Source organism: Pangasianodon hypophthalmus, chromosome 30, assembly GCF_027358585.1.
Source record: "Pangasianodon hypophthalmus isolate fPanHyp1 chromosome 30, fPanHyp1.pri, whole genome shotgun sequence".
NCBI lineage: Eukaryota > Metazoa > Chordata > Actinopteri > Siluriformes > Pangasiidae > Pangasianodon > Pangasianodon hypophthalmus.
The window spans coordinates 6,332,700-6,357,858 of record NC_069739.1 but is presented as its reverse complement, the minus strand read 5'-3'; the positions used below and the strand labels follow the sequence as shown (position 1 = coordinate 6,357,858).

At 38.7% G+C, this 25,159-nt stretch overlaps 1 protein-coding gene across 2 annotated transcripts; it reads left to right on the top strand.

The window, feature by feature from the left end:
* Nucleotides 1-387: 387 nt before the first annotated feature.
* swt1 (SWT1 RNA endoribonuclease homolog) lies at nucleotides 388-24,781 on the top strand. Of its 2 annotated transcripts, none has more exons than XM_026918576.3 (19): nucleotides 388-461; nucleotides 1,212-1,247; nucleotides 2,233-2,325; nucleotides 2,415-2,473; nucleotides 3,331-4,249; nucleotides 4,831-4,887; nucleotides 4,974-5,103; nucleotides 5,432-5,530; nucleotides 6,295-6,483; nucleotides 6,600-6,693; nucleotides 7,375-7,538; nucleotides 7,700-7,863; nucleotides 9,068-9,206; nucleotides 11,093-11,241; nucleotides 11,881-12,023; nucleotides 12,331-12,474; nucleotides 14,794-14,860; nucleotides 16,790-16,857; nucleotides 23,071-24,781. In XM_026918576.3, the coding sequence occupies exons 2-19, from the start codon at nucleotides 1,242-1,244 to the stop codon at nucleotides 23,159-23,161; spliced, it is 2,775 nt and encodes a 924-aa protein (XP_026774377.3). In that variant the 5' UTR covers nucleotides 388-461; nucleotides 1,212-1,241; the 3' UTR covers nucleotides 23,162-24,781. The 2 variants fall into 2 exon arrangements, with proteins under 2 accessions (XP_026774377.3, XP_053087665.1); XM_053231690.1 differs by having other exon boundaries at nucleotides 423-461; nucleotides 2,173-2,325.
* The last annotated feature ends 378 nt before the right edge of the window (nucleotides 24,782-25,159 follow it).

Below are 25,159 nucleotides of genomic sequence, written 5' to 3'. Positions count from 1 at the left end.
TTGTGAACTTTACATTCTTTGTTATGAGGATGATATTTTGCCATGTTGTTTGGAATTGTTTCCTCTTCATTAATAAATAATAACAATTACAAAAAATAAATTGTGAATTTCTGACCCAACCGATAACAACCTTCTCACAAAAAAGTATCCAATCACAATCCTGTATGTTTCACCATCGAGAGCAAATAAGCCAATCCAAATCCTCCATGTTTCACACGTGACATCAGAGTTGCCCAATCACAATCCTGAAAACGAGAGCGGTTATTTTTTTTTTTTTTACCCCTACCCATATTCCGATTAATCCCGCCTCCAGCGCTGTGATTGGTTAACGCCAACCCATTTCTGTGCTCGGATTGGCTGTTCTGGTTATTTCCTAATCCTGAATACGAGTGGAATAAAAATAACAACACGTCCGAAGAATTTGAAGCAGCTAGATACTCGATTCAGTCTGTCAAACTCCGGCAAGTGACATTTTCTCTTAGTTTAATATCACAGTGACACAACAAGAGCTTAAAGTTTAAAGGTTTGGTGAAGTTATGAGCGGTTTTTCAGTACTTAAGCTGTGAAGAATTAATGTTAGTTAGAGCTAATGGCAAAAAATGAAGGCACCAAGTTAGCAATACAGTTAAAATGAAAGTAGTGACATTAGTATTAGTCTAGTCTATCTCTCTTTCATTCTTAACCCAGATCAAACCTTATAATGCTAGAAAGCTGACAAACTGTGGTCCATTCAGGTGTGTTCATTTATCCAGAAGATGCAGAAAAATAGCCTAATATTACTTTATAACCTCTATTATTTACCTAAAAACTTACAGACTGGTTAAAAACCCAGGAACCAAAAGCTTCCTATTAAAGCTACACATTTCATCAGGTACATACCATCACTTAGTACAGATACAGTCCTGAACCTTAATACTATTCTGCTATAAACAATTTGTCCATCAGTAGAAAGGAACCACTGGTGACCAGGGATGGTAGATCTCTCACATCACAGCCGTCACACTGTGTACACATGCTTACCACTTTATTATTTATTAGACCTACCTTGTTCGTACACGTGCGAGGGCAGTTAGAGAGTAATTTGTGTTAGTGGGTGGCATGGTGGTGTATTGTTGTGGGTAGTACTGCCTCCTCACAGCTCCAGGGTCACTGGTTCGATCCTGAGCTCAGGTTACTGTCTGTGTAGTGACACGTTCTCTCCATGTCCGCAGGTCCTCCGGTTTCCCCCAACTACTAAAAACATGCAGGTAGGTGGATTATGCTTAATTACTCCTAGGTGTGTGTGTGTGTGTGTGTGTGTGTGTGTGTGTGTGTTGAGGTCGCCCTGCAATGGACTGGTGATCCACCCTGCACCCAGTGTTCCTGGGATAGGCTCCAGATCCACCAACAACCCTGACCAGGATAAAGCGGTTTCTAAAGATGAATGAATGAATCTTTGTATACTTTACATAGTATATCTTCCCTTTACATTGTATATTTTCATATACTTTACATTGTATATTTTTATATATTTTTATATATAATTTATATATGTTTCATAGTATATGTATATATACTTTACATAGTATATCTTCATATAATTTACATAATATATATACATTTACTTTACGTTGTATATTTTTATATTTTTATATATAATTTATATACTTTACATAGTATATGTACATATACTTTACATAGTATATCTGCAATTACTTTACAGAGTATTTCTTTATACATTACATCTTTATATACTTTACATAGTATATAACCCTGACCAGGATAAAGCGGTTTCTAAAGATGAGTGAATGAATCTTTGTATACTTTACGTAATATATTTTACATATTATATATTCCTTTATTTTATATAGTATATCTACATTTACTTTGCATAGTATAATTACACTTACTTTACATAGTATATCTTTATATACTTTACGGAGTATATCTATATTTACTTTACATAGTATATTTACAAGTATATCATTATGGTGTCATTGTACTATACTTTAGACTTCTATAGGTAGTAGGGAACCATCTGAGTTTCAATAGTGAAATAATAGTGAAGTGAAGTGAAGTGACCTGACATCACTTACATAGAATTACATATGAGCCATTTAATAAAACTTTGAAACATCTTCCCTCTAATACGTCCATAGAAGCATAGATTTTATTGAGATTTCTGTATTCAAGTTATTAGGTGAACAGAAGCTGATATCCCGGTTGAATCCACACCATTGTATATCCTCACAGGCAGCAGCGATGCCCAGAAAAAAGACCAAATCAAAGAAGCATAAGAAAGAACGAAAGAAACACAGATCGTCAACATCCTCCAGTGAGGATCAGGTAATGATGGGGAGATTCTTAAAGCATTACATGTTTGAAATTTTAGTTGTTCATGCCTGCCTGTTTTTCATTATTATATGTTGCTTTAGGGAAAGGAGGACAGAGAGAGACACAGAGGCAGTCGCAGAGACAAAAAGCATGTGAGCAGGTGAGATTCAGTGTACATATATATATATATATATATATATATATATATATATATATATATATATATATATATAGTTTTAATAGAACCACAGCATCAGAATCCCATAGCTGATGAAGAACTTTTGTCTGAAATGTTATGTTTCACTGGAAAATGTGTGTATTATGCTGAATTTTTATATATAGTATACTGGACACATTAATAGGAACACTTGTACACCTACTCATGCATACTGGATATCTGTATGCATGAGTAGGTACATATGGCAATCATGTGGCAGCAGCACAATGCATGATGCAATGCGCTGTTGATGAGAGGTCAGGGGAGAATGGTGAGACTGGTTCAAGCTGACAGGAAGGCTAAGGTAACTCAAATAACTACTCTGTACAACCGTGGTGAAGAGAAAAGTATCTCAGAACTCATAACAGATTGAACCTTGAAGCGGATGAGGCCGATGGTCTAAGAACAGGAACCTGAGGCTATAGTGGGCACAGGCTTAATAAAAAACATGTAATTCTTGATAAGTTTTCTGGAAGGAAATTTCTGTTTAATATTTATGGAATGAGTCTCCAGTGTCAGAGCTTTTTAACAGTCAGTAAGTTTTCCACACCAGGAAAGTCTTCTCTTTGCAGTTTCTCTGTAACATGACAAGCTGTATTTTTTGTTTTATTTCCTCAGCTTAAAGGGCCATGATGAAAATGGTGGCTGGAAAGGGAAGACTGTTTATAGTTTCTGTAACGCAAGTGATATCAGGAAATAACTTGTTTTGAGGATGTTCCACAACATTAAATGGAACTATAATTGGTTAAAAACATTTTACTGTTTCATTTGACCCAGAAATGTCTTTCTTATTTCTACAGCAAAAGCACTGACTCTCCACGATCACTGAGTGAAACCGGTGCAAAAAGTGGGATGTACAAAAAATCAGATGGAGAAAGACTGAAGGCGAAATCGGAAGTAAACAAAGACTCTCATGGCCGCGAGCACAGGGCATTGCACAGCTCAGTGAAGCACTCTTCCTCACGACATACTACATCTACCTCAACAAAGAGCTCCAGCAGCCAGATTCCTGAAGCCGCAACCAAAGAGCAGCATGAGTGGGGGAAGAACCTGGGTAAGAGGAGGTCTTCTTCAGAGGAGCCCGGAAAGAGAGCAGCTGAGGCTGAGGAGAAGAGGAAGAAGCTCATGAAAAGAAGGACATCAAAAGAGGACGATTACCCAGTGCCCAAGCGAAGATCCAACAAAGAACAGGCCGATGTTGACAGGCGAGAGAGAAAGGAGTTAGTGGAGAGGGAGTACAGGAAGTCAAATGAGGAGCGTATCTCAGAATGGAAACACAGCCGCCATGAGAAAAGTCAGAGCCAACACTCGTCTAAAGAGTCTAAACATCGAGCACCTGCGGTTACACAAAATGTCAGACTGAAAGTGCAGGGTAAGGGACACTCTGAGTCCATCTATCCCCCTACCTCCAGAGAAGAGCCGTCATCATCTGCTCCTTCGCTTCCAATCACTTTCAAGATCCCAAAGAAGTCTAGTGTTGTGAAGGCACAGACAAACACAGCCTGTTGGGAAACTGTTAAAAAGTCTCCCATCACCAGTAAGTGTTCTCCTAAAACCACAGACTCTCCATCTATGAAGGTTATCCCTGAACAAACTAGACCAAGGACTACAGAGGTTCCTTCTCCAGTTCCTTCCTGTTCTCCTCCTGTCCAGCTAGTGCAGTCGAGTAGAACGAATGAGACGAGTACCTCAAGCAGCAGTAATGCTTTAGTAGAACATGTAAGTCATGCCATTTTCTACGTTCAGGAAACGTTCTAAAACCTCTTCTCAGGAGTGACACAAACTCCAGTCATAAAGCAGTCAGTAAAACCAGGAATGACTTCATTAGTTTTGTATCTCCAGTGCAAAACTGAAAAAGCAAACTGTCCTGGCTGATCGACTAAGCGTAGGGTGAAATGGTCTAAGGTTTCATTTTAGACAAAATATTTCTGTAAGTTGTCCCTAAGGACTGCACAAGAGACTCACACACTTTTCTCACACACTTGTATCCATCAGATAATATTCCTATAAAACAATGAAATCTAATATATAACTCTTTTCCTCTATATTCTCTTCCCTTATATTTTCTTATCTTGTGTTTTTTTTTCCCTTTTCTTCCTTTTTTCATTTGTCTATTTACATACTGTAAAAAAAATCTCTATCTCTAGTATTTAGGATTAACTTTGGGATTCCATAATTAAAACCAGAAACTCGCTCTTTAAAAAAAAAAGTTGTGAATATCACAGTATCACATTTTGTCACTAATGAAGTTTAATTAGACTTTGAACTTGTATTCATAACAGAAACACGTTCTTTTTCAGGCTAGTTTTTGTGATGTTTCTACTGACTGCACAGAAACCACTGACGATGATTATGAGGTAAGTTTTATGGAATTGTCCATCCCTTATAATGAAGAATATATGTGTCTTTGGGTGTCACTCACATTGTTCTGTCACAACCGTAGATGCAGATAGTTGAAGAGTTACACCTGGCCCGCTCTAGCAGACAGCTGCATGTGAATGTGGAGAAGAGTTACGGAGAGCTGACCAGCATGGACGTAGACCCGGCAGACGAGAGCGCCACCATTGCACTCAGTAATGTCACCACTGGGTAAATGGGTGTGCATGAAATGTACAACCGGGTCGAGTTTGAGTGAAATACATTGCGTCACAAATGAGCAAATGTTGTTTGAGCTACAATTTCTTATGAAAGAATTTCAGGAACAAAAGTTGATTTGTCTTAGCTTTTGAATATTAAGTAGTACATGAGTAAAGTGTCTGTGTATGAGTATGTTTGAGCATACACGACTCTACTGGACTCCATTGTACTTACATGCACAAACTAAGATAAGTCCACGTAGGCTAGCTCTTTGCTGTTTGATACGTGTGTGTTATATACGTGTGACGTGTGCGACAATTGCAGGTCAGAAGCAGCAGCAGGACCTCCTCGTTGTGCTCGACACCAATGTTCTCCTCAGCCACCTGGACTTTGTGAAGAGGATTAGATCCCATGGGCTTGGAGGTAAGAAGACAGTGGTGGTCATATGCTCAAGTTTGCTAATTATATAAACAGGGCTCTGCTATTACCTGTGTTCCCAAATATTATTTTAAAAAGTTCTAAAATTATAATTACAGATTGTAAGACAGATCAGGTTTTTCTCAGGACATCCGCACACTTGTTTGATACAACCAATAAAACTCATCATTATGAGTTTTCATTATGCATTTTTGCACATGTATCAAAACACTTTCAGTAGATGAAATTTGAACTGGAATTAAATGAAGCTCTTGACCTGTATCTGTGTGATTTAAAGCAATGCGCTGATGTCACATGATTGGCTGATTGGATCACTGCATGAAAGAGCAGGTGTTCCTAATAAAGTGGTCATTGAGTGTATGTCTGCATTAGTGTCTGTGTGAATGCGTGAGTGGGTGGGTGGTGTCAAATTCCTCTATAAAGATGAGTGAAAGAGCACATGTTGAGTACTTCTGATATTTGCAGATGTAATATTTGGTTAACACTAAAAAAGTAGTTATATATTAATTAATTAGAAAACCTGGTTCCCTGGGTTGGTTTTTTGAGAACCTTACAATGCAGAATACTATTTTAGTGTTTTTAATGTATTTTAATATTTTTATTTTGCATTTTTGGCAACGGCAATTTTACTACGAAAAATATGTAAACGTGATCATTCAGATTTAAACAGTATTTGATTTGTGATCCCAAGAATATTGGGTTTAACTGGTTAAGTAACTCTGTGTGTTGATGTTCTTCTTGTGCTGCAGCTCTGGGATTCCCGACGCTGCTGGTTCCCTGGGTGGTTTTACAGGAGCTGGACTCGCTGAAAAGCGGGAAACTGTCAAAGAATGTGGAAAGCAAAGCGCGGCCGGCTGTCGACTACATCTACACCTCCCTGAAGAACCAGGAGCCGCGTCTCTGGGGCCAGTCCATGCAGCAAATGTCTCAAGCTGCCTGTGAGCTTCTGATTTTGTGTGTTTTTGTTTTTGTGGGGTTTTTTTTGAGAGTACACCTGTATGAACGCATGCAGCAGCTCAACAGCTGATGGCGCTGTTTGTTAACATTGTTTCAGGCGGGCTGAACTCTGTGAATAATGATGATCGAGTGCTGCAGTGCTGTCTGCAGTACAAGGCGTTGTATCCAGAGGGCACTATCATGCTGTGCACGTAAGCAGTATTCAAGATTCAGAATTGTTTAGGCATCTTTAGCAGAACATCTTTGTTTTTGTTTTTTTTGGTCACATCTGGAATTGTTTGCTAATCGTGGGTTGAACAAAAGACCTTGTTTTAACAACTGAACTGATTTGCTCGCAGTTGCCTGCTGGACACCTATGGTTATTTGTATTTTTTTTTGTTGTTGTTTTTTAACAATAGATAGTGTCGCATTTTCCAGTGGTCAGTTATGAGTAGGTGAATTTACATTTCTTGAGAGATAGAGGGAGAGTTATTAACTGTTTAATGTTTAATAATGAATGGAATAAGCCTAGTATGAGAGCTAGGCATAAGTGAAACAATAAAAATAAATGGAAATGATTGAGGTATTTACACAGCATATCTGACGTCAATGGACCTTTAATATTAACAAGGAACAACACAAACATTTTATTTAGCTCTGTTTATGTTTAAATAGCAGCCCTGATATCAGATAGTGCTGTTATAAATCATTACATTCTAAAAAGTCAAACGGTACTGAAGTACGATCATATTATGAATGAGTGCTAGGATTCCAGCAGCAGTTCTTAGGAGCAAATGTACAGTATCCAGGTGAGATTATCCACAGCGGTTAGGCTGAAGTTTAGTTATAAACTGCTTTGGCATTCATTTTTGGTTCTTTTTTTGACATTTCAGTAATGATAAGAACCTGTGCAGTAAAGCTCTGCTGAGTGGAGTCAAGGCCCTGAGTAAAGCCGATCTACAGGAGCAGGCAGAAGTAACCCCTGAGCACTTTCATCAACGCTATGGCCAGACTGCTGCTTATCCACACGAAGCACCCGTTAAGCAACATCAGGAAGGTGACATGCTCCGTATTTCATTCTGAAGAATACCTGTATCCTTTTTAACACTCGTGTGTGTACACAGTCTCAGACACAATGCTTTCCACTGGAGCACATGCTCACATCTTACACACTCCTGACGACTCCTTAATTATTTCATCTGTCATTTGTTGAAGCAGAGAAGGCACACAGGCTGCATGAAGAGGTGGAGACGAGCAGGAAGAAGGAGACAGAGCGAGAACTGAGCGAGTGCGTGTCCTTGCTGGAGAGCAGCCTGCAGAGCGCTCTGTCCGCCATCCTGGAGGAAGAGATGAAGGCTGCGTTTGGAGAGCTGTGGCTAGAGGTGACCTTGGCTTAAACATACACACTTCACTATTCCTGCGTATCATATAACCTCTGTTTGTTCCACCTGGTCTTTTAAATGTCTTGTTTATATGAACAGTTTAGACGATGACATCTTTTAAAGTTAATGATTTGCGATTTCATCTCAGATGCATAATGCTAACTTACTATTTTTCATTATTAACATTTTACTCTTACTCCTAATCTGCGCTAGAATAAACCAGTGACAGACTTTATTTTTATTAAAGATGCATCTCATATCCAAACTGGTTGTATCTAGACATAAATGCAGGATGGATCGTTTTGGTTTTTTTTGTTTTCATCACAAAAGATATTCTTGTGGGTCCCCGAGTTTAAAAACACTGCTTCAGAAGGAGCTGTAAAGGAGCTTTGACTTACTAAGGAAGGTAATGATTACCTGGTTCAATGGAAACTAAACTTCTTAAGAAATGAATGATGATTATTTCTCCTGCTGCCAGTAACAACCTCCAGCTTTTGAAGGACCGCCCTTCCTGCCTGGAAAGACTTGGATGTTATTTATTATCATGTGAAATTGACTGAAACGATCTGATTATTGTGTGTGAAAGTGGACGAGCTATTTGTTGTTTTTCACCATAGAATTATCTTATAAGCGTAATCCAGCTACTCCAATATTTACACCCTATCATATTCCTATCATATCATATCCATGATATTTACATCGTGTGTGTTTATTGAGCAATTAGAGCTTTTTATTCCATCCTGTTTACAAAAGTAGTTGGATTGTTCTAAAATATAAATTTGAATTATTTAGATCAACAGCAGTATTTCTGGCTTTATTAAAATTGCAGATTTATATCAGTTAGATTTAAATTGGGGTGAAATTCTCACAAATTAAATACTAAATGCCCTACACCCCAAACCTAAACACTTCACACTTCAACACACACACACACACACACACACACACTCCCTCATTCATGCTATTCTCATCCAGTCACCCAATCCTTCCCATCACACACCTTAACAATGCTAACTATAATATGTTTTTAAAAGTAAAAATAATATGTTTTTAAAAGGGTATCTTGTAATGGGAGATTATTACATAAGATGTATTTTTTATTTTTTTTTGAACTATGTTAAATCTGAGCTCATACATTTCATTCTGATGTTTAAATTTGTATATTTATGTTTTGTCGAATAACGAGTGTGTATGTGTTTTGTAGATAGTGTACATGAAGCCTCCATGGAGTCTGGATGCTTTGCTTCAGTGTTTCCGGAAGCACTGGATCGCTGTGTTTGGAGTCATTATCAGAAGAAGTCTGATCAGTTGCGTGGAGACGCTCAGCAGTTTCGTTCGTACAGGTGTGTGTGCGTGTGTGTGTGTGTGTATGTGTGTGCATTACTGTGTCCAGGCAGTTTTAAAAAATCTGCGGTGAGACTTTCTAGTTTTTTTTTAAGGGCCCATGCACTAGACTTATCAGGACCCCTATTGCTTTTGTTGTGGTTTGGTGTGCTTTTTCTTTGTCATCTTTTTCTTTTTTTCATCTTATTACTCTTATTCACATTTTCATTCTAATTCTACTTTTCTTAGCCTTCTTCATTTTGGATATTTCTCTTATTTTTCCATTGTGGAAAACTCCCAAAACTTGGCGCATTGGAAACACACGCATTGGAATGATTTCAAATAAATTGCTAAGGCTATTCTGATTGCTTTAGATGCACAGTATGTCTTCCAAATTTGTTTGCTAAGGAAAAGGGGGATTTTGTCCAATAAAAAAAAAAATCTTTTCACTCCAATATGGAGTGTCTTCAGGTCTGGAGGGCACCTGGTTGTGTTTGTGTTTGTGTCAACGCAACTTTTACAATGTCTTTATAAAACAATTAAAACTGCACACTTGGAGCTACTGAATTATTTAAACTCTTATTTAAATCAAAATCTACAGTTACACCATTTCAAGATTCTGAGAGGTATGTCCCATAAATAAAGCTTAATGCGCCGTGATCCGTCCTTGGTGCTTGGCCCCCATCATGATCACTTGCATCTACAGAAAAAGCTGCTGACAATCGAGAATCAAGTTATAATATCTGAATCGAATGATAATATCTACTGTGTAGGTGTTTGTGTGTGTGAGTGTATGTGGAGTTGTGTTTTAGACCTGGTTTTGTCCATCTATTTTGTGGTAGCATGACTGTGCTTTCCTTCCTCAGTTTCCTTGGCTGGGAGCCATGTCTGAAAAAGCAAGTGAGGGGGAGAAAGAGAAGGAGGGAGGGAAAGTGAAAAAAGGGCATTGTAAAAGTTTGTAGAGGAGTGGAAAAGTACTGGTCTGTCTCTTTGTGCCCAGGCTTTTGTGTGTGTGAGTTAGTAGGTGGGGATATATCTTTGTATGACCTCTAAAGAGTGTGTGTGTGTGTGTGTGTGTGTGTGTGTGTGTGTGTGTGTGTCTATAAAGGGCTTTCATTATGGGGAGTTCTCTTAATGTCCGTAGTCTGTTTGTTTTTTCCTCTGATTTTTTCCACTCTTGCAGGTTTGTATACAACAGTGTACAAATGGTACATACAGTATCAGTGGACGATCTGAAAAAGAGTTGAACAAGCATACCGCTCTAATCACGTTCTGGAAAAATGTACAAAAGCCTTCAAGTACATGTTTCTTATTAGACGATGCAACACCATAAAATCCTCCTCCTCAGCTACAGCCAAAAAAAAAAAAAAAAGTAACAGCCATTTCAGTTGCACTTTGCTGCAATTTTATTTACATCAACCAAAATATAACTTTCACAAATTATTCTTTGCTGTTTACGACTCGCTCACTTCGTTCGAAAGATATCTAAGAACTTCCTACTGTTCTGAAAGACTATTAAAGCTCAGAGCTTCCCTAAGTTTTCATTGGTCAGCTCACAGAAGCAGTTCTTAAGTTCAGAGCTCTTAAGATCTAGTATAGTTAACCCTAACCCTACTTTATAGAAGAACATGTACTTATAGTTGAAAGTTTACATACACCTAGTGTATCAGTTTTTCACAACTCCAAACATTTCTTTTGGCAGGTCAATTAGGGCATCTGTTTTGTTTACATGACAGGTAATTTTAAAACAATGAATTACAATTAATTAATCCCATTGGAAAATTTTGTACTATGTTGTCTATTTTGAATGTGTTACATAGATACATATATAACATCTGGTTTACCTCATGAATTGAACTTGGTTGTTTCCCTCAAGCCATTATTTGCGTGTGTTTGTTGTGTATAGATGTGTCAGTGGAGCACAGTTCCGTTCTGAACGCAGTGTCCGTGGCCGAGGAGCTTCTTACAGCGCTGCGCTGCAGGTCTCCATACAGCGGCCATGTAGACTCGGCTCTCTCCTGCCTGAAGACCTTACAGCACAGGCTGCAAGCCAAGGTGAGTCCCAACACACACTCTGATTGCATCCAGGAGCACCACAGCGCTATGATCAACATAGCATTTCTTGAAATATATTATTATGAACAATGTCCTTAGCAAAAGTGCATTCAGAATTAGGAAAAGCGCACAGCATGGAGCATGTTGTGACTGGTTTTCTGCGTTGGTCTATCCCGAAAGAAAAAAGATACAGATTTCACTCGTTCACAGACTGTGTGGAGGAGGTGTTGGCACCGATCACAAACAACACAAATCAACAAAACATGAAGGGATGAGAACTTTTCTAAGTAAGATTTTTCCAGAAATTAGTGTCATATGTCAGTTTGAGGTATTAACTGTAACTATGCTGTTACAGTTGACTATCCTGTTGTGATTATTTTCCTATAACGCCCTGTCCTGTTTTATTTTTCTTATTTTTCTCATCCAACCCCAAAGTTTAAAGCATAAAGTGTTTCTCTCCAGTGATTACCCTCCACACCTTCTCTCACTCTTCAGCCCTGCTGTGGGAGTTAACACTTACACTGCAGACATGTTTGTGACCAAACTTGTTAGCCTTGCAAATGAAGTAACGTGCAAAAAGAAGTAACTGTGTGTGTGTGTGTGTGTGTGTGTTTTGTGTATGTGTTGTGTTGGATTCAGCCTCAGAAATCCCCAGTGGATGACAGAGGTGGTGACACTCTGATGGCTGATGCAGTTCAGGATGTAGCGCCGCCTCCACAAGCGTCTCATCAGGAAGTGTGGGCTTTGTTCGAGAGCATCTGGAATAATGTGTGCCATGTCAGGTGCCACCTTTTTTTTTTCTGAATTTGATGTCTGATGTCTTCAAGTTTATTCTGCTTGTTAACTCTTTCATGAATAGGGTCCACTTCTGGAAATATAATGTAAATTAACAAACTATATACGATATAGTTTATATAGAATAAATCATTATTCTGATTTCTGTTTCTAGACTATTCGCCATTCCCAACACAGCATGTCTCTGGTATAGTTTTAAAAATATCGAATTGCATGGTAAAGTATTGTTAAAATGTATTTCTCTCTCTGTCTTTCTTTCTTCTACTCTTTCCGTCCTCGCTCTCTTTCTGTTAGCTCGGCTGTGTTCTCAGCACTGCACTTCTCTCCAGCCTCAATGCAGTCAGTAGAGCAGCAATCCACGCCGCCTCCCCAGGACGCCCTCAGCTGCCTCCACAGGCTCAATGCTGCTCTCGAGCAGCTGCTGGAGGCTTTCCAAAGGTACTAAAACATCCTTTTGATGCTTTATTGGCACAATACTCTTCTGATAAGTAGCTGTAGGAAACAAACAGCTACCTAATAAGTTTGTGCATGTGTTAAGTGACATTTTATTGTATTTAAACAACTGAGATTGAGCTTGGTTACTAAACAGGCCAACATTAGATATCAGATTTAATCAACTCTTTTCTAATTGCATCCGTTTAAATTTGCCGTTTAAACTGTGCACTAAGAAGCGGCCTTATTTTAATTTAAAAACGTGCATTTATATGTTCAAGGATCTACTACTATATAGTTACATTTAATGTCCTGCGAAAATAACTTCCTGGTATCACTTACAGTACAGAGTTATTACTATAAAAACGATAATGTATTAAAACAGTTAGAACTATTGCCAGAGTCATACTTTTATTGAAAAATGAATCCACACCTTGTGATTTGATATGTGGTAAAAATAAAAAGAAGTTAATAAACCTCTATGTTGATAGCTGTAGGGAAAGCTGTACATACACTATCACAGAAATGTTATAAAATTCAGGATATGCCAGTTGAGACCTGGCTTGCCTTGGCATGTCCTGACCGTTCTTCAGAAGCTGGCGACTGACACCAAGGTTTGCTTTGTGAGCGGTTAGGGGGATGTTGTGCAATGCCTTGGGGAGTGCAGCTCATAACAAAATCCACATCCAGTGTCCTTTATCTAATCTCCCTTTGTCAAAGGAAGCACAAATTCTCAAGAAATGTCAGTCTTGTTCAGGAATGTTCCATGGAAGTCTACACTGATTCTAGATAGCTGATGTGTGCTGTATATATATCTGCTTCCTGATTCCAGGAAGCATCTAGAAAGCTTAAAAGAGTGTTGTTTTAAGAGTTTGTTTTAATGTCTTTTTTTATTTAGCACATTGAGAAATTTAATGAAACATCTTAGCAACGACCAAAGCTAAGATGTTTCATTAAATTTCTCAATGTCTGCTGATTTAGTAGTTTTATCCACTCACTCGTGAGAGTCATGAATTTGACTGAATTCCCTTTAAAGATTAGATCCCAAATATGGTGTCCATTTATAACTTATCTGTATTAATATTAACTGATGTCAGTCAGAGAACTGTTTGTTTGGATTTGGTGTTTGTCCCAGTTGAGAGCTGGCAAGGAGTGGAGCAAAGGGTGTAGCGGCAGATTTGTTGCAGTTACCATGGATATAGTTAGACTAATGTTCATGTGCTGGAAGCAAAAGATGACTCATCAGACAGGCACAAGAACACCTCTTTTGGTTCACTGTCCTCTCTAAAACAACAACGCAGAGCCAAAGTACAGTGCAGACGTGCCTCTCCACTTCTCCTTCCATCTCCCCCTCCTCCATTTCTCATCGTCTCTTCCTCATATATAGCTCCGATCCTCTTTTATCATTTTCACTTCATCCTAGCTATAGCATTGCTCTTATCTTTTATTAACTTTTCACTGCACTCTCTTTTTTGTCTCTTTTTGTATTATAATAAAACAAGACCAGGCAATGTTTTTCCAATCTTCAACTGCCCAATTTCAGGGAGTTCCTGCCCACTGTAGCCTCAGATTCCTGTTCTTGGACAACAGGAGTGGAATCCAATGTGGTCTTCTGCTGTTGTAGCTCATCCACCTCAAGGTTCAGTGTAATGTGCATTCTGAGATGCTTTTCTGCTCAGCGTGGTTGTAAAGAGTGGTTAATTAGGTTACTGTAGACTTTTTTTCTGAAATATTCAAACCAGCCCATCTGGTACCAACAACCATGCCAGGGTCAAAGTCACAGAGATCACATTTTCTCCTCATTCTGATGTTTAACGTGAACATTAACTGAAATTCTTGACCTTTATGCATTGTGCTGCTGATATACGTTTGGCTGATTGGATTTTGAATTTGTTGAATGAGCAGGTGCACAGGACAGGTGTTCCTGTTAAAATGACCAGTGAGAGGATGTACCATCATATACATTTATTCCTGGACTTTAGACTCATCCAGATGTAGGAACATGGTGTATCATATTACCGGAACATCCCAGTCTTAGTATCATTGTAGTTGAAGTTATTATTTATATTTGTTGGCAGTTATTGGGTTTTAGATTAGCTCCTTTCATTTTAAGTGACCAGTCAGTTAGGCTTTCAACTATAATGACTAAATACTAACCATACAATTTTTGTAATAGTCATTTCCACCACCCTCATATTCATCCTACACAAAAATGTTTGATATACACAAATCCCAAGTGACTTGAGTGCTTGTTGTTTAAATGCACCAAGTGTTTTCAAAGCAGACAAAGATGGGTAAATGCAATGTGGGCTTTTTCTCTTACAGGTTACTGTCTGTGGGCAGCACTGTAGAAGACGCTCAGGCTCTGCTTACCTTTATTCATGCTAGCGAGGTAAGATTAACAGCTAAAAACCATTCTATTTCCTTTGTCTAAAGGAGCAGTTTGTAATTGCTGTCTCTAAGGTGTTACCCTGTGTTCACATGTGCAAGAGACAAAGCAAAAGAGAACCTTTAATTTTCTATATATTTGCACAACACAGTAGAGCAATTTCCTCAAAAGGAGCGAGCAACATTGCGACATGCATCATTTGAATTGAGATTTTATCAATTCAATTCAAATCAGTTGTGATAGTAAAAGAGGCAGTTTGGCTTGAATGATTCATTGAACCAATCCTGTGCTGCATGTGGCCTGGTTTTCCCCACTCACAACTTGAAAAACAATTAATTCCTGTTTTTACTTTTTATGTGCAAAAATGGAGGAGAAACTTGGGATTCATCTTATCCTTATTCATATGCAACCTCTCATTAAATGTGTATAGATAGATTATGCAGAAAAATAAAGCTTGGAAGGATGTAGCAGAGATTATTGGTGCCTCTGAGGAAAGCGCTATCTACCCTCTTCCGCATACACAAGCTCACAGAAGCTTATGATTGGCTAGTGTCACTGTGATTGACAGGGGGAGACAGAGTACGCAATCCCTCCCACCCAGAGAGCATGGACAAATTTGCTTCCTTGAAACTCGCTACTGTGAACGCAGGGTAACAACAAAAAGAGTTGTAAGCCTTTCTTCTTTTCTGCTGCAGGTGTTAAAACTAGGTATATCTCTTGAGTTGCCTTTTAAAGAAAAAAAAAGGAAAGAGCTGGAGATGAAAAAAAGGAAACAGAAATTACGGATATACCCAGATCTGTTGTATAGCAAATCTCTTTCTATGATTGTGATAGGTTCAGAAACACTTTCAGACATTACACACTGCACCTGTAAATCTCAGAGTTAAATAGATGTAATAGAAGGCAGTATAACAACCTGGAGCACAAACATTAAGCATTTATGCCTCCACACAACTGAGCATGTTATTAAGAATGTATGTCCCAGTGTAATAAGGGAATCTAATATCAGCCTCCTCTGAGGTTTATCGGTCAGTTTAGGTTTATACTGCACACACACACACTTAAACACCTTACGAAGTTTTTAAATCATGAATGCAGCTGCCTGTTGTGTGTAATAATTTGCTCCACATCATTCTTATTATGCCATCAGTGAGACTTTGTGGTATAATGCATTTCTCATGGCTTATACTGAGCACGTTTGCCTCGCATCTTCAGGGCTGGGGGTTCGATTCCTGCCGCAGGTCTGTGAGCGTGAGTTTGCATGTTTTCCCCATGCTTCAGGGGTTTCCCCCAGGTACTCCAGTTTCCTCCCCAGTCCAAAGACGTGCATTGTAGGCTGATTGGCATCTCTAAATTGTCCGCAGTGAATGAATGGCAGTGTGTGTGCGATTGTGGCCGGCGATGGGTGCTCCAAGTCTCCTGGGATAGGCTCCAGGCTCTCCACAACCCCGTGTAGGATAAGCAGTAAAGAAAATGGGTGGATGGGTTTATACTGCCTGGATGTTATGCCACTTTTTATATGAAACACAATGAGTATTCTACACCAGTTAAAAGTTTAAAGAGCACCAGGAGGCTGAAGTATAGGCTTTTCACTATTCATGCCTCAGTTCATGTGTTTTGATTAGATTAGATTACATTACATTCAATCTTATTGCCATTAAGCAGAGTTCAAGTACAAAGCCAATGAAATGTTGTTTAATTGACCATGTATTGCACATTTCCCAAAAGACCGTTTGTTTACACAGCACACCACCAATGGCGGAAAACGTGCACGGAAGTCGCTGTGGTTAGTTCTGTGGAGAAAAGGATTAATATTAAAATGATCAGTTTCACAGTGTTGGCACAGGCTGTCGTATTAGTCAACCTAACGAGGAGTGTGTGCTTTAATGGTGTGTATGTTGGGTGAAAAAAAAAAACTGCTCTGTTTTTCAGATCACTACCATGAAGCCACGCTTCACTGCCAAGGACCTGTTTGAGTGCCTGTCTCACCAGGAGTACAGGTTAGTTGAGTGAGAGCACACACACACACAAACACACACATTTGTTTGTTTATTGCATTTATCATTGTTATATTTATTATCAAATTCCTAGAGTTAGTTTTACTGGTCATTTGAATTGAATTGGGTTTAATCCAAACCTCAGTAGCTCAAAAATAATTAAGGTCAATTTGTGTTCTGTAAGTGGAAAGTTCAAAAAAAAAAAAAAAAAAAAAACTCTACAGCTCTAATAAATAAACAAAATAATATTGGCCACCTTTAATAATGAGACATATCTGAATAGTTTGATTATGTTCGTTAAAAACATTCAGGGGTTTCATTGACTCTAGTTTACTGTTAAAGAGGGCTCCGACTACAAAAGTTTGATTGCAGATTACACAGACATGTGAAAGTTAGACTTAAAGACTTATATAGATTCAGAGGCTTTGTCTTCCTCTTCTCTCCTCTGTTCTCCTCGGTGCCTGTTAGTCCTCCTACTCCTCTACTGCTATATAAAATCGAATCACATTGTATTGCGCTATAGATTTTTTTTCCGAGATGAGTAATTTGCATCATTACAGAGCATGAAAAAAAAGAATACACACCTCTATTACTAATACTACGACTACTACACACAGTATGATTTGATCCTACAGCATTTTTGATGTAGGAATGATTTTAATTGTCTTTACCTATGCAGTCAGGCAGTTGCTTGGTTTGCTTAAGTCGAGGTTTTCAGAAATGTCAGGAGTACAGGACAGTTTTTTTGCACCACTGTACACTGTCCAGTTTCAGTAAAAGGCACATCAGTGTCCTGTCCAAGCCTCACTTCCTCTAAGTGCTGATACAAATGCATATCTTTTTTGTGGACATGTGGGCATCAAATGAGTCAGCTGAATTCTTCTTCTTTCCTGTCTGTCATTTCCCATGAACTACAGCACAATCCAGCGCAGGCAAAAGATATATTCCTGGAAGGCCATGTAAAATGTGAATTGAGTATTTTTCGTTGTTCTGATTTGTATTGTATTTCTCAGCATTAACCACAGTTCCATGTTACATACGTTGCGGTAACGAGTATGTTGGATTTCATTCATGATGACGACTGTTGGAATAGCGTGTCCGAAGACCGGAATAAGCATCTGTCTTGCTTTACATTGTGATGTGAAGCTAGATCTTGTTCTGCTGGGATTTTGTTTATTTAAATCTAGCTAGCTTATGTTACCTTTAGATAATCAAATAGCTGGTATATTGAGGTCAACCATATTGCCGTAGACACAGCATAGGTTCCCCTTTCATATATATTTTTAAATTAAATCAGGTGTGTGCCTATTTCCTTGGAAGTGGCACTATGTGTAAATTTATGTGCGTATGTTTAAGGGGAGGAGTTTCGCACTGAGGTCTGAAAGTAGTGAACTTTTTTTTTTTTTTTTTTTTTTTTTTTTTTTTTTTTTTTAAGCAAACAGGTAGATCCTACTAACATCTTTACACAGTGCAGCTATTTTTCCTATCATTTTCGGGACTTCTTTGTGAAATTTGTTCAGAACATTTACTCTATTGTTATCGTTATTGTTATCGTATGCACGTAATTTAATAGAGGTTGAAAGCCTTATTGTTGTTATGTTTTGTCTGTTCTTGTGTCCTATTCAGTATGTAGCCTAATCCCGAACCAGGTGTTGTTTCAGAGCCGTTAATAACAGTGGGAATGTGAGAGGGAATCTGAGGAGGAGTGAAGAAGAACGTAGATAATAGTTGGAAATGAGAATGCATCAGAAATGTGTTCAAGATAGTCTCTAGTGCAGGCTGGAAAGTTTTTGCAGAAAGTATAGTAACCTTGTTTTGGAAAATTCATTTCCTGTGGATGTTTGAAGTCTGTACCGTCTTAACTGCAGGTATTCTTTAACTAGGCTGCACTGTTGTGTTGCGTCTTTTTGCTATAGCTCTGCAGGGGGTCTCGTCATGTGATACCAGAACACAAACACAGATGCAAACACACTGTCACAATGTTCACCTCCATTTTAGATGACCTTGTGTGAACTGCAGTTGTAGTTCAGCAGTTAAAATTCTGCACTAGTTTTTCATTGTTGGGATAATAACTTTGTACCAGTTTGTGCTCTTTCCTCTAAGGTAACGAGTAGACAAACCCTGCCAACAGCGTAAATGCCCCCCCACTCAAAAAGGATAACTTTCCTTTACTTAGGTTTGATCTCTGTTTACAGATTTGCTCGTACATCTTTGCTCTCACGCACTGTGTAAACCTACACTTCTGAAACGCACATCCTGTCTTGACGACCTTGTCATGTGCTGTAAGCTCTTTGTCAGAGCTGACTGATATTTAACACCACAAAACACACACTCAATGCCGCTATGCCTCTCTCTTTGTAATCATTAACCTGATCGTAGCCTGTTACATAACACCCAGTCTGCAGTGAGTGCTGAGGTCATGACTTTGTCATTGTGAGAATCAGTGTGGCAGGTGTACATTTTTATCAAAGGCAATGAGATAGCAAACATTTCAGACCGGACACATGGCAGCAATATGACGTTTACAGCAAAGAGCTTATCATACAGCTGACTCTCTAGCGTTCCATGATGTAAAATCAGTGTGGTCATGTTCACTGAGAGGAAGTTGAAAGCCATTTAATGCCATTTAAAGCCATTTAAGTCCCATTTTCTCCCCATTTTCCTCTCACCAGTTTGGTTACCAAGCTCTCACGAATCATACAGCACTAGGGAGGGGAAGGCTAATACATGCCTCCTCTAAGACACATGAAGCCAATCACTGCATCAACTGCTGCTCATGCTGAGTCACAGGGAAGTGTAGCACACTCGAAGGAAAGTGCTATCTACCCTCTTCCGCATACACGAGCTCACAGACGCCCACGATTGGCTAGTGTCTCTGTGACAGAGGAGAGAGTGTATGCCATCCCTCTCGCTTAACGAGCACGGCAAATTTTGCTGTCTTGGCTCCCGACGATCTATTTGAACGTCGCCCGTATCAGATCTGAGCTGTTTACACGTATGCAGCAATATCCAGTCTGTGCCAGAAGTCGTTCAAACAAATCAGAATTAATCGGCAGTGTAAACGCAACCTCAGATCATGACAAACAAGTAAACATCTAGTCTAGCTCTGAGTCCATCTGTCTTTGTGATTCTCAGAAAATGGGTGCGTGTTCCTTCTCTGTGCTGGAGAGTGCCAGCCTCAGGTACGTTGACAGGAGGCTGAGTGCACTAGGAATAATTTAGTGAATGTTATATTTATCCCTTCACTCAGTAGGAGATGACAGAGCGGTGTCCGGAGATCGCCGCCGGAGGTCGAGCACACAAAGCTTTGGTCTAGATGAGTGCGGTCCATTTGATGTTTGACCAAGTAGCACAGACATTTTGCCATTTTTTTCCCTTGCTCTTTATTAGGAGAGCAATTTAGTCTGGACATTGAGGGCATTGTTGAAGCTTTGGTGTATTCGGGGAAAGTGGAGCTTGTGCTGACTGTGTATATGTGTAATGGTGATATTCTGGTGTGTGGTCACCATGGCAGCAGAGTGGGTCTAATGGAGTGTTACATCACAGATCTCTGCTAAAGCATCCAACCTGCACTTTTTAGTTGGTGGAGGAATGTAAATCTTTCCGCTTAGAAAGACTTTAATATGGATAATAAGCGTTCAATCTAGTGTAGGTTAGGATTTGCATAAACCTAAAGACCTTAGTCTTGTATTTCTCAATTGCACAGTATGTGAAGGACATGTGTACATTGTACAAATATCAACCAATAAGAATAAAGTAAAGTACAGATAGTCAACAGCAATGAATACTGTATTACGAGTATAAATTTGTTTGTTACCATATAAGTGAAATGCATGGCATCACAAAGATGCCTTGTTGTTGAGAAAGGTCAGAGAAGAATGCCCAGACTGGTTCAAGTTAACAGGAAGCCTACGTTAACTGAAACAACCACTCTGTACAACCGTGATGAGCAGAAAAGCATCTCAGAATGAAGACTTGAGGCGGACCCTCACAGAAACATATACTAGCACAAATGATAGTGGTTATTATATAACAAGTTCTCTCATTTTCTAACCAAAAAAGCAGATATTTTATTGTCAGTGATGTACACTGACAATATCTGGAAGCTAATGGTACATTCCAGTGTGCTCTATTCTGAAGACTTTTTCTGTGTGCAGTACTTTCAGTCTTTCAGTCCTGTTGCAGAACTGATGTCAACACTTCCAACCACTAGTACCATGTCGTCATTTTGCTTTTTGCATCAGAATTTAAAAGTTAAATACCCTGAAACGCAGCCGCGGTGACTCTGGAGAGTGACGGCCTCACTTTATGACCTGCCTATGAGTGTGTGTCCTGCCCTTTCTCTATTCTCTGTGGTTTGTGGTGCATGTACTGCACTTCGTCTTTGCGTCTCCCTCACGAACCAGTACGTGTTTATAGACACACTGCAGAAAACATGGTCACTACCCAGTTTCAGCCTGCCCAATATTTTTTGCTATGGACAGCCGTTACATAAACAGACACGAAGGAAAAAAAAGTGCTCTAAATTCCTCCTCCTCCGTTTTTCTTTTTTTTGTTATGTAACATTCAGCAGTGAACAGAAAGCTCATTGCTAGAGGGAGTGAGAGAGGAACAGATCTGCAGGTCGAAGAAGACTACATGAGCAGCTTATAGTGTTCAAACTCGCAGTCTCCAGAACGCTTTTCTGTTACACCACTCGAGATCCGGATGAACAGTTATATCTGAATACCCCAATCAGAATTTGCTTAAAAGTGTGCATACTCTAATCCTCTTCCTGCTTTTCCTGCACTGCTAATGCTGATCTTCCATGTGACTGACAAGAGCAGCTTGAAATAAATAAGTATTCTTTTATTAGTTTGCCTGTCTGCTTATTCTCTCTGACTCAGCCACTTCCTGTGTAAGAACAAACAGTTTCCTGTTTGCAAGTTGGTGGTGTGGAACGGAAATCTTCACTGAGTTGCATTCGCGTGGAAAACGTCACAGTGGATACGGTCCATTTCCCTATCTGTAATTACAAGAATGCTTTGTGTCCAGAGGCTGTATAGAGCCCTCGCTAAAAACTCTTTCTTATCCAGTATTACAGTTTGACAGTATTACAGTACGTTCCTCCTTATTAGGACATTGAATATCTTGGTGTGGCCTGCTGCCCTGCATCATTTTAGTTCAGTAGACTGTTCGTGGAGGAGCAGTCTTCATTACTCCTACAGTTTGTCTTTTGACTCAAGTTTTTTTTTTACTGCACTTTCAAAACCAAGATCCAAACAGGAACCAGCAGGACTTCTCCTTTTCTGATCATGTGTGTGTTATTGTCTCTATTCCTCTCATTTTCTTTACAGTACTCTTGAGTACCTCTATTATTATTATTATTATTATTATTATTATATAATTTTGAGAAATTAAGACTTGTATGTTACATGGTATGCCTAATTGTCAGCAACAATTATGCTAGCTCTACCATTGCTTCCTGCTGGCACCAGCCTTCATTAGGTACAAAAAAATACAACTGGAACCTTTGGTACTGGACTGATATCCATTTTTCTTTTTAAAACATTTGTACAGTGAAAAAAATAGAATTAATTATATTGGATTTACAGTGTGCGATTCCAGCGGGTTTTTACGATTATTACTTGTCACGCAGTATGAGATGATCCAAAAAAAAAATCTTTGAAGAATTCTATAACATACTGTGTGATAACATGTGATATAACAACCACTCTGTACAACCATGGTGAGCAGAAAAGCAGCTCAGAATGAAAACTACATACGCATATATACACTCACAGAAACACAGGACGGGAACTAACTGTTGTATAATATGCTAATTGGCTAGCTACATACCTGGAAGCTGTTTTTTGTTTTTTTTGTTTTTTTTTTTTGTGACACATCTGCGATGAGATGTTATAGAGACATTTTCTCTGCTGCTACAATTCCACAAACCACTCTTCTTTTAAATCCCATGTTTTGTTTACGTTTCGTCATCGCCACTATCGTATTTGTAGCTATCTAGTGGGTTTTGTGTCATCCGACGCCATCCTGCTATTCATGGATTTTAGATGAGTGTCATAGCAGCAGTTTGAGATCTCACACTGGTGGAGATTATAATCCACCTGAACTTCCTGACAGAAGAACTCCTAAAAGTTAGAATAAAGTTACAGTTTTCAGGTCCAACCTCCACAATATTCTGTTCCACTTACGTGTGTGTGTGTGTGTCTTCAGGGAGAAGCTGTGTATAGGAGGAGCGCAGCTGATGGAACTGAGAGAGAACCTGCATCGCTGCGCAGCCGCTGTGTGTGGTACGAATACCTAACATCGGCAAACAGCTTGGCTTTTTTTTTTAGATTCTGACAAGTTTACAAATAAACCAAACTGCACTGACAACCACGTAATCACTTCCCGATTGATCTGACCCAGCCAGGTGCTTATTATTCAGCTGGTTAAAACTGTAATTAAATATTTACATGACTCTATATGAGATCCGAACCAAAACCTAATGATCTGCCTTCCGCCACTAAGTGTGTGAGTGTTTTGTAGCTAAAGGGGTTAGGTGAGGTTAAGCATTTAACCTGTTGTAAGTGTGTTTCTGGTTACGTTTATGTATTTGAGGACCAGATCTTAGAACAGTGTTAAATCTGATTTCTGTCCCTAATATGGCTGCTATTAGTTCTGTATGAGTTAGCAAATTGCAGAAAATTGGTTTCCCATTTTAGATATTGTGTTTGTAGCCGAAACACCCGCAAGACTGTTTTCACTCTTTTTTTTTTTCTGTATATGACCATGCTGCTGTGAACGCAGGATATTTTTACATTTTTGCCAACAGTTGCTGTAGGTATGGACTGGGAAACTACCTCAAAATAAAAAAAGTGCTGAATGCAGCCATGAGCCTTAAAAGCCTTAATATTTATAAAACAGTCATCATAATAGTAATTAATAAAATCTAGTGGGGAACATTCATTCATTCATTCATGTTGCTTGGTGAGTTTTTTTATTTATTTATTGTTAGCATTTTGCCTTTAAACGTGATAGACAGGAGGCATTTAAACAACATGGGGTCAAATGTGTCATAGACATTTGAAGCACCTATTAATTAATTACACATTATTTGTTGAACTATATTTCATCTGCCTTTTATGTTGATGCTTCTCTTCTTTGTTTCACTGCATTTGCATTTGAACAATGTTAAATCTGATTTCTGCTTCTTTAAGCTTCTGTCTGATCATCAGAAGGATCAGATTTACACAAAATGTAAACTGAGATGTACTTTTTTTTTTTTTGCACTGTTAAACCTCTTTTGTATTTTTGAATTTTGTTTTATAAGACATTTTATATTCATTTAAAAAAAAATGCTGTCAGTAAATATATATTTATTTCTGCTTTAAATAAGAGTCATTTGTGTCATGTTATGTCATGTCATGTTAGGACGTTATTACTGCTGGTGATTGAATCAGAGACAGCACTGCTAGCTCTGAAAGGATCAGGATGGGTGATGGAATCTCGCCGAGATTCCACTGACTCTCATTAACATAGGTAAGATCTCTGACGCAGCTGCGAGATGAGGTCATGACAGGATTTGGCTTTCTCGACGTGATGTAGTCAGATCACACTCAGAGCAAGAGTCAGGCAGTGAAAGAACTTGGATAGTAATATTTATAATGTAAATAACGTGAGACTCGTTTTCAGATGATAGGATTCTTTGGGTTTATCGTGTAAATTCAGAAATTAGAAACTATATTAAAAATACAGAAAAAGTCAGGGGTAAACCTGACTTACTGGGAGCCTTAATCTCTTAATTAATTTGATTATTATTAATTAATTAATTTAATTCATATGCATACAGTGCCCTCCAGAATTATTCATGAAAATATGCAAAAATTAATAGATATAAATTGCATGGCATACCATAAGTGATATTTAAGCTCAATTTTTTCAAAGTTTTTCTACAAAAAAATGGCTAAATATTAATGATATAGAAGAATGTTTGTCTCATCATCATACTGAAAGCTCGGTCTACAGCCAAGTCAGAACCTCCTGGTAGAGGCAAACAGACTGAAATATCCTAGTCCTTTAGAATGTATCCTGCTCCCAATCCTGACAAGAGCCTCTGAACCACCAACCACAAAACATCCCTGAAGAATCACTGATCCACCTCCATGTTTACAGGGAACCAGATGCCTTTCCTTGTACGCAGTCCCCTTTTGTGACCAAACATGCTGAATGAGCAAAAAGCTTCATTTTGGTTTCATCTATTGGTAGCTCTATGTTTAGGTTCAGCATTTTAAGTGACATTCTCAGGAAGGACGTCTTTCTT